This window comes from Branchiostoma floridae, unplaced genomic scaffold, assembly GCF_000003815.2.
Source record: "Branchiostoma floridae strain S238N-H82 unplaced genomic scaffold, Bfl_VNyyK Sc7u5tJ_1578, whole genome shotgun sequence".
NCBI lineage: Eukaryota > Metazoa > Chordata > Leptocardii > Amphioxiformes > Branchiostomatidae > Branchiostoma > Branchiostoma floridae.
In genome coordinates, this window is record NW_023365773.1 from 1 (window position 1) to 9,907 (window position 9,907).

Genomic DNA, 9,907 nt, shown 5'->3' on the forward strand with positions numbered 1-9,907 from the left:
TTTAAAAGTCTTAAACAAAATGAACATTGCCGGCGCAGCATCTATTTTCTGTCGATTCAACATTGGTATTGCACCATCATATATCAGGGTCTGAAATTCTTGCCTTCAAGTTGATTGTTAAATTTGCTTGAATTGCTTACTAAGTGCTTGAACATGTAATAGTTTTTCTGAGCAAACACGTTTAATGTAACAGAGGTATCATCCATTTTACAATCATTGGTTTGGGGCTGGTGTAGTAATAAGACTGGGTCACAATGGTATCTAGGGAATGTGTTTTTGTCTTCTAGATCCCTGATAGACAAATCGCAAGGCTGGTGTACAAACTCTTAAGGTGTTTTTCTAGTCAAAACTAACAAGAAACGTATCAGAATCACTTGTATCATATGACACCTTAAGTTTTCTACATCAAAATCTTAATAATCATTAACTTTTGTACAGGTAATGGTATTAAAGATAAGTCTCGGGAATATGAATTTTCAGAAAAATAAAAAAGACTTTCTTATGGGGAATCATCTGTACTAGTGGACCCTGAAATATCAATAAACATGTTTGTACCTTTAATGCACGTTATACCAAGGTTATATGCTTTTAGAGATGCCTTTTGGAAATATGAATTTTTGCAACAAATCAGGACTTACTATTTTATCTGATTTCATCATTACTTTATTAAAATCTTATTAACATTTTTGCATCAGTGCATCTATTATGCATTTGATATCCTTCGAAAGACTTTTTTTTTTAAAATAGGGTCATTTAAGTGTGATGTTCACAGAAGTGTGAAATTAATCAATCATAGTCTTATGAGTTAATAAATAGTCTTGCTATTATGAATAAATCAGTTGTCATACTCATTTGTTGTCAATGAATTATACTATCATGGATATATTATACTTATGGTAAGCTTTTCAATAAGAGTCATATAAGTGATCAAACTGTTTTCCTGGTTTACAAAGCAAAAAGTTAAAAGACTCAAAAGACCACAAGTTATTTCTCATGAATACTCTAGCTCACCTCCAAAATGCAGGTGATCTGTATCATTTTGTAGTGATGCAGCATTTACGTGTAAATCATCAAACAAAACTGACTTCTCCCATGTTCAGTTTTAGCTCTAGTGTTTACCATGTAGGAGTGACTTGGTGCAGCATAAAAGACACTTCTTAACCCTTGTCCTGCTGGGATTTTTTGGGCCAATTTAACCCCCCTAAGCACCTAGGCCCCACCTGGCCACAGCCTGCAAGATGCAAAAGAGTCTGGAGTAGTTTAAGGGAGGGGCTCCTCAGAGAGAGTGACAATACCCTGCCATGAAAGAGAAGCTGATTTACTAGTCAGCTCAGTAAAACTTGACATATTCTGTGCTGCTGCTGTGGCAGATTTACTTCCCCATTCGATGTGCTTTGCTGTGGTGTGCCGCATTTAGGTGAGAGATACCCCAAACCCATATTAAATAATACAGGACCTGGATACAGGTATCATGTATGTGCAAATTGAAAATAGTCGAGAATAGCAGGACTCGGGTTAGCTTAAAGACCTCAGTTCCTTTTCTTCACACTGCCGGCCAGCAGAACCTGCATGCTGCTCCTGGTTGCTAGGAGACCCCTCCTCTCCGTCTCCGTGACGACCGCGCCCATCCAGAAGCTCCAGAGCATCCCGAAAGCCGCCAGCAGGTTGGTGAGAGATGTGAGGAGGATGGGGAGGGACAGGGAGGAGGGGAGGAGGAGGAGGAGGACACTGAGGAACAGGACCGCTGCGTAGAACCAGCGGACGGATGCTGTAGAGATGATGGCCTCGTCCATGATGGTGACGGCTTCTCGGAGGTTGTCATCGCGTAACGGAATGTCGGGAAGATGCTCAGTGTCTCCTGGATTGTCTGAAAGAGAGGGAAACAGAATGGTGTACAGAGACTGTGATTCTTTACACACAACTTCTGGCCAAATAGGGACACATACATGTAAGTGGATAAATTGGAATTAAAGGATGGCCCAAAGATTTGCAGAGTCTCTTGGACTGTCTGGGAAAGGCGGAAAAACAGAATGGTGTACTGAGAGACTTTATAGGGATTCTTTATAACACAACTTCTGGCAGTCAGCAGACAGAGAAGCAGAAAATAAAACTGGATGCATTACAATCAAAGGATGGCTCTTACCACAGAACTAGAAGGACTAAGTTCTTACATTTATCATAAAGCATGTAAGCTTGGTAGCTTCCATGTGGGATATCATGTTTAGGTAAATATTCAAGATAAAGCTAGTCCCATACATCTAATATTTTTAAAGCTGTATAGTACAATTACATGCAGTGGGTTGTTATCCACTGTGTCTAGGACACAGTATTGAAAGGCAGAGCCCATCCCTCTCCTCCCACCACCATTTATCTCCCAACCCAAAGTCAGGTACCCACTTCTACACCTGTGTGAATTGAGAAAAGTCTTGTAAAGAGCCTTTCCTTAAGGGCACAAGATCAGTACATGACGGGACTGGACCAAACACCCTGAATGCCTCATGGCCCCATAAGTATTACATTTAGTTGTCACTGACAGGTAGTCGGGGTAACTATTAGCTGAACTTTTCAAATCCAGTCTGCTAATGCTGGGTCACCTTTATCCGTGGGGTATCCTATATCCATTGATTTTCAAAACAGGGTAGTCAGGGAATTCAAGTCGACCAACCATGGTTTCAAATTGCATTACAAAATACTGCAGTTTAAAGCCACCATCTGTTTATGTGATGGTATATATAGTACTAAATATTAGTACCCTGTTTTGAAAAACAGCAGATATAGGTTACCCTACGGATAAAGGTGAGATAGCATTAATACTTTACGCTACATTTTTCTCTTACCATCACTTGGTTCTGAAACTTTCTCCAGCTCCAAGTGTGCCAATACGCCTTCGTGGTCGGAGTAGTTGAAGGGTTTTCCGGGAACCTTGTGCATGGTGGTCTCACAGTGGACACACTTCACTCTGCACCTGGCAGACCCCTGAAAGGCCCCAAGGGAGGAACTATTTCAAAATCTTATTTTATTTTATTCATTTAGTGCGTTTTCAAACACCTGGGTCAACTATGTCAAACAAATTTTCAAAGGTGCCTAGTGCACAAAACAGTTAAGTCAACAAAATCATGTTCAATAAAAAAAAATGAACTTAGTAGTACACAGTACAAACAAAAGTGTGTGTTACATAAACAAGAGCCATAGAAAACAAATTAAATTCACAAAGTTGACTTACATATGCATTGACATTTCTTTTCTCTTATATCAATTGGTAAATGAATGAATTTTCCCAACCGTGTACAGTGAGGGGACTTGAAGGACAATTCATGATTCCTGTGCTCACTCACTCACTCACTATCCATGGTTAGATTATACTGCTGCTGGGTTCCCTGACGCAGGGGTAGGCAGCAGTCGGCCAGTCTTCACACTCCGCTTCCATTTGGCTCTGTCCAGTGGGTCGACCCCTGTCAGACCACACTCCTTCAAGTCCCTGCTGACACAGTCCCTCCAGGTTTTCCTAGGTCTACCACGACCTCTGTTGCCCGATACTTTCAGTTTGGTGATCTTATTAATGCAGTCACTAGATCTTTCAACATGCCCAAACCATCTAAGACGGCGGGACTGCAGCACTGAGATGATGTCCATGTATGAGAGTTTGGATGCTTTGTATAAAATGAGCTCATCCTTTGACTTTTCTGTTGCTAATGACTACTTTGGTCGCAGCTACATGTACTATACAGCATGGTTTTTCATCTCGAGACCGGATGGACTCACCGTAAGCAAGTAAGTAAGGAAGCAGTACAGTGGAAGCCAGTTAATTGCACATCGGATTAACGCACACTAACGCTGGTTCACCTTTTTCCGAGGGTAACCTATATCCGTTGTTCATAAAAAAGCGTACTTAGGGGTATAAAGTGGACGGACAATGGTTTTAAATCGGAATATTTTGAAAATATTGCAGATTTAAAACCACATTCCGCAAACTTGATGCTCCTAAATGAGCTGTTTTTAAAGACAACGGATAAAGGTCAGCCCGCGGATAAAGGTGAACTAGCGTTACATGTTAACTGCACGGAATCCCAAAATCCCAAACCGGTGCGGTCCAGCAAGATAACTTCGCATTATTGCACCAGCCGGATAATTGCACGAAATTCACTGGCAAATAGGCCGTGCAATTAAGCGGCTTCTACTGTATAAAATGACAGCAAGTAGTTTTTTCTTAGTGATCTTACCTTGTAGAAGACATAGTCGATCCTCATGGGGGCTTCGGGACAGCCGGAGTTATAGTTGTTCTCTGAACACCAGCACGTCATGCCGGAGTCATCAGCATTCTGAGTGGAAAATTCACGGTGTAGAAGGTAAAAAAACTTCAGGGCTGCCCTTTTGAAGCCATAGGGGCAGTGGGTTGTTATCCAGTATGTCTAGGGTATTGGAAGTGGAGCCCCCTCATTTCACTTCTTTCACTGCCTTTTACTACATCAACCGAAGTCAGGTACCGGTACCTTTTTTTCACCTGGGCGGAGTGAGGGAAGCGTGTAATGAGGGTCTGCATGCTCTTAGTGGCGTGGCGTAGGCAGCCTATTTTATTTCCTGTAATTCGTAGGGAGAATCATCTTATCTACGTAATTCGTAGCGAGGCGACCAAATTTAGCGTAATTGCCTTCCTTGATTTAGCGTAATACGTAGGGGGTTCTTCTGAATTCATCGTAAATCGTTGTCGGGGCCCCCCATACAGACCCTCTCGACTTTATACATAACGTCTAGACTGGAATGTCAGGAATCAAACCCAGGACCTTGTGTCCGCCAATCTAGCTACTCGGTTATTTGATGAAACAAACACAAATTCTGTGAGTCAGCAAAAACAAGACTTCACCCCATTACCCAAATGATTCCAGTCTCACAAAAATTAGCATTGAAGATGTGTGGCAACACTGCAGAAATGCAAACACACCCCGAAACAATCCTTCATTCTCTTGGGGTACAAAAAACAAAAGCAGTCAATAAAGACAAACCAACACACAAACATGTTGGATCCGAATTTAACTGCAACTTCCCATACGAAAAAAAATTATACGGGCAAATTTTGGACCGGCCAACTTGAGCAATCTAGTGCTTTTGTGATGTCACATGTAGGAAGTTACAGATTTACTCTTGTATTATTCTAATCTAGACTTCAGGAAGAACTTACTGATGCATCACTAAAACATGGAGATCAAATAAACCAAACCAATCCAAACAGTTTAACTCTCATCAAGAATGAATTTTACCAAGTTGAACAAAGATGAACTTTAAAGTTTCTACTATCATATACAGTCAAACCTGTATTAGCGGCCACCTTTGCATAGCAGCCACCTGGCCGTAGTGGCCACTATTTCTCGGTCCCTTGGATTCGTAATGATTAAGAAATAGGCTTAGCGGCCACCTGTCCAACAAGGCCACACGATTTCCGGTCCCGTTGGTACAGAAACACTGCTTATTGCAACAATACTGTAGCCTTCTGTCATCCTGCACCGAGTTTGAAACTGTAGTTTGCGAGACTTTGGAGTTCCTGACAGGGTCATTTTGGCGGTAGCATTAAAGTGCATGTCTTTGACTGTGAATTTACTGATCGAGACAATGTTACTTCATGAGAAAGATAAGTGGGAACTGAAATCATGGTCAATTGATCAACATTTTCTCTATAGTGGCCACCTGTCTATAGTGGCCATATTTCTCCAGTCCCTTGAGTGGCTGCTATAGACAGGTTTGACTGTAGTATTATATACCTTATGTTCCGCTGACGGCCAGGCATCCTCCATCCCAGTGTTGGACTGGATGATTTTCAGCCCGAGTTCAAACGGCTGGTTGTTCAAATCTCCCGCCAAAATGTTCACATCTGCGGACTGACTCATGTGCCTGGAGGTACAAACAGAGATTATAGCTTGAATTTGAAAGTTCATAGTGTGTTCAACTTGGTAGCAGTTATCTGAAGCAAAGTTGAACTGTGATTTCCAAAGAATAAGTTTTCTACTGTCCAACTCCAGTCCTGTTAAGGAATGCCCAATCCACCGCAAGGAATGTGCAATCTTCTATAGGGACTGTCTAGGGGCATCCTCTACTCAACTGCTCAAGCCTCTGCTACTTTTTTTCCGCCTGGCTTCATCGCTATAAGATGCCCCATAATCTGTCAAAAATCCTACTGAGAAACCTTAACAAATCAAAAAGTTTAAATGATCCCTTTCAAAGCTCAGGTCAATAGTAGAAACTCTGGGGAAACACAGGAGAAACACACCCTGCAGAAGAGGAGATACTCCCAGTGTGTATCTTCCCTTTTTTCCCTAGTCAGAGGGTTCCTAATGTTTTCTTTGGAGGATATACCTTGTTTATCTTATGAGGCGGCGCCATCTTGGAAAATTTACGCAAATACAATTCCGATATTTTGGGCTCGCGGAATACGAAAATTAGACCAGCGTACATGGATTTCAAGAGCCTATAACATCAGATACATGAACGGACGGTCTACTTGTAAAATCTGTCCATATATTTTTTCAGTCTGCACAGAAATGACGATGTAGAGAAGGGTAGAGTGCAAAGAGTCTGAGACGAGAAAAACGCCAACAACACGTTGGTGGAAAAACTTCGCATAAAATCACATAATTTTGTAAAATGTTTCTTTATTCAATGTTTCCTTCGTAAATCGTCCAAGTTGAGCCTACATTTTGCTGATGTAGTGCAGAAATTGAAAAAAAGTGAACCCCGCGTGGGTTTAGCGCGGCGTAACGCGGTCGGCCAGTCGCGCCGGTGACCGCTATCGGCAGTGTTGGCATAGCGGCCGGACTGAAAATCGGCTGGCCGCGACCGCATTCGACAGGTGACCGCTATAGACTATTTCTTAATGCTTAGGTCAATGGGAAAAATCCAAGGGACCGGCAAAAAGTGACCGCAATGGCCAGGTGGCCCCTATACTCAGGTGACCCCTAAGGCAGGTTTCACTGTATATCCGAAAGCTTTCCTTATGGTCAATTAGAAACTGTGATTCCAATGTGTTTCTCATGAGTTTCACGGTCTGTGGGTGGAGCAATTGGTCACGGACATTAGCTATGCTTTCCATTAGGTTTCACATGTGTGTCCTTCAGTCACACATTAAAATCACAATAGAAAAGTGTCCCAGTATGTGTCTACTGTATGACTGAGCTTTGCGAGGGATCCCTTAAAACTAATAAAAGAGACGAGGGGTGCCATAAACTTTCTGTCATGTAATGTGACATCACAGAACATGAAAACTTTTCAAGGTCTATAAAACATAATATATTGATAATTGAATATAGCTGACCGTATGAACTGGCTGAGTTCAAAGGCCTGTGACACTCGGTGTGCCTTGTACTCATCATTGTCAGGGTTGTACTCGGCGTGGGTCTGGAACAGAAAGGCTCATGTTAACAAACAAACAAAGTTAACAAACAAACACATTTGCCAGTTGGGGTTCCATTGAGCATTCAAAACTTTGTCAGATTTCTAAGCACAACAAAAATATGAAACCACAGGTGGTTAGAAAGAGGAGGCAGCTGTACCATAAGAAGCTGCTAGGGGCCCAAAATCTAATCATATTGAAGCCTCAATAAGAAGTCAATCCATGTACACACACATGCACAGACGCACGCACGCACATGTGCACACGTAGGGACGAACGCGCACTCACGGATGCACACATACACACGAGGGGACACAAACACATGAACGCTACCCAACAAAACATAACCTTATAACAAAGGTAATGTCCAAGTCCAGTTCAGTAAGGTCCAAATATTAGCGCAAACTCCATTTCACACATAAATATCGGATCACTTCTCAAGGTGCATTATCATGATGAAAGTCTCGTTCCCGGGGTACTCACATGTGAGGCGTAGAAGTTGATCTCTGTCCCGGCGTACTGTATACGACACAGCCCCACGAGCTTCCCGCCGTACCAGTCGGCATGCAGTAGCTTGTGTGCGTGGCCGTTCAGCGTGAACCGGTACTGGTACACGTCTACTATGGGATGTTTGGAGAACACACACACACCACTGCCATTCCAGCCACTGTGGGGACGAGAGATGGATACTAGTAGACAGGTGAGGACAGGTGTGTTACACAGGTGTGGTTCTATTGACAGGTGCATATGAAAACCTCAGGCTTTGTGAAGAAGGGCACATCTGGCATTTATGGCTGGTGTGAACCTGTACTGGTACATGTTTACTATGGGGTGTTTGAAGACAGACAACACTGCCATTCCAGCCACTGTAGGTACGACAGATGGATAGAAGACAAAAAATCGAGTTCAAGAAAACACACAGAATACAAACTAACTCGAGCAAACTAAGTATATTTTGGAAAGGGTCAGAAGTTTTAAATAGCATCTGCTGTCTTTAGTCAAAGAATTATCAAAGATAGACTGCCTGAAACAGCTGACTGTTGAGAAAATCATATCCAGTTGCTTGAGGAACTTTTAACCCTTTTAAGCATTTTATTGGTCTGAAATCTGGCAGTTAAAAACTGCCAGAGTTTCAGACCAATAAATGCTCTCAGTACCAGGGTTTGACTGCTGACCTCCAAAAAGAAACCCTCAACAAGACTAGGCCAATACCCCTAACTTCTGGTATTCGCTTGTTAGTGAACTCATACTGTGGAAGCCAGCACACAGGTTTACACATGCAGGGCGACCTCGACTAACCTACATAGATCAACTTGCCCGTGATGTGAGGTTGCAGGTCGAGGACCTAAAGAACGCTATGAGGGACAGAGATGTCTGGAAGGAGCGGGTGGACTTGGTCCGGGCAAACAGCCCGCGATGATGATGATGATGAATTGGTAATTGATCAACCCAGACGAGTATAAGTTAGAGAGTACCTGTAGAAGTAGTGATGGTAGGGAAGCACATCCTCCACCTGGGACACCAGCTGCTCGTACAAGGCTTCAACCCACACCTGCGGAACACAAATTTTAAACACAAACAGGTGAGAAACTTTGGTCAAGGACGTCCTCTTGCACTATGTTCAATCTCTGCAAAATCTGTGGAAATCAATTTTCATTAAGGGCCAGTTTAAATCCAAACCTGGGCAATAAAAAGATAAAATGACGAAAAATAAATTACTAGTATTGAATGATGCCAAATAGCAATTACCAGCAACTGGTTATTATTTTGGAAATGGTCAAACGTTTCAGATAATATCCGTTACCTTTCGTCAGTGACACAGAAGAGATTTTGTTGGAGAGTAAGTTTTTATATCCTAATCATGACTTTATCTGAAATGTCTGACCATATCCAGTTGCTAGAGTAATTGCTATTTGGCAAATCTTATTATTTGGATGTTTACCCTTCATCGATTTAAATGCCTTATTTTCGCAGAGGTTGTACTTTGGAGTAGAAGAAAATACAATTTTGAAGTAACTCTGAATTGCAAATTACATATTTGCGGTGTTTGATACACAGTGAGACACAGTACCCTTGAAATTTGAGAAAGATAACAAACTTTGAAAATGAAATAAAAACAAGTACCTCAATAAATCAAAAGTAGAATGCAGGGGAAACTTTGGAGAAGCAAAAAGAAGACAATTTGAAACAATTTTGGATAATGCAAAATTAAAATCAATGCAAACATTCAAGCAACAACAAGGTTTACAGTAACTTGTAATTCTTTATGAACTCTGACCTCTTGTAGCGCGACCAGGTCATACTTCCCCGTAGCGAGCTCCTCTCCGATAGCGTGGATCCTCTCTGACACATTGGAGGCAATGTAAGTGATCCCCCTGCAAAATACAGAGATAGTTTAAAGTGATATCGAATCAGCATAGCTCAGCTCAGAGCTAATTTTCCAGTGGTTGTGACAGAGAGGACAGATGCTATGTACAGTATTTACAGGTTCTTGTACATTGAAATTCCCCCTAGCTCTTTAGACAAGCA

General features: G+C 42.0%; 1 protein-coding gene across 1 annotated transcript in view; it reads right to left on the reverse strand.

The window, feature by feature from the left end:
• Positions 1–1,061: 1,061 nt before the first annotated feature.
• Positions 1,062–9,907, reverse strand: part of LOC118408353 (putative neutral sphingomyelinase) — a 9,353-nt gene continuing 507 nt past the window's right edge. The window contains exons 3-10 of the mRNA XM_035809060.1: positions 9,657–9,758; positions 8,854–8,930; positions 7,862–8,045; positions 7,301–7,383; positions 5,754–5,883; positions 4,221–4,319; positions 2,838–2,976; positions 1,062–1,867 (exon numbers count right to left, since the gene is read on the reverse strand). Of these exons, the coding sequence (XP_035664953.1) occupies positions 1,530–1,867; positions 2,838–2,976; positions 4,221–4,319; positions 5,754–5,883; positions 7,301–7,383; positions 7,862–8,045; positions 8,854–8,930; positions 9,657–9,758 (1,152 nt within the window). The 3' untranslated portion in view covers positions 1,062–1,529. The remainder of the gene's footprint in view (positions 1,868–2,837; positions 2,977–4,220; positions 4,320–5,753; positions 5,884–7,300; positions 7,384–7,861; positions 8,046–8,853; positions 8,931–9,656; positions 9,759–9,907) is intronic.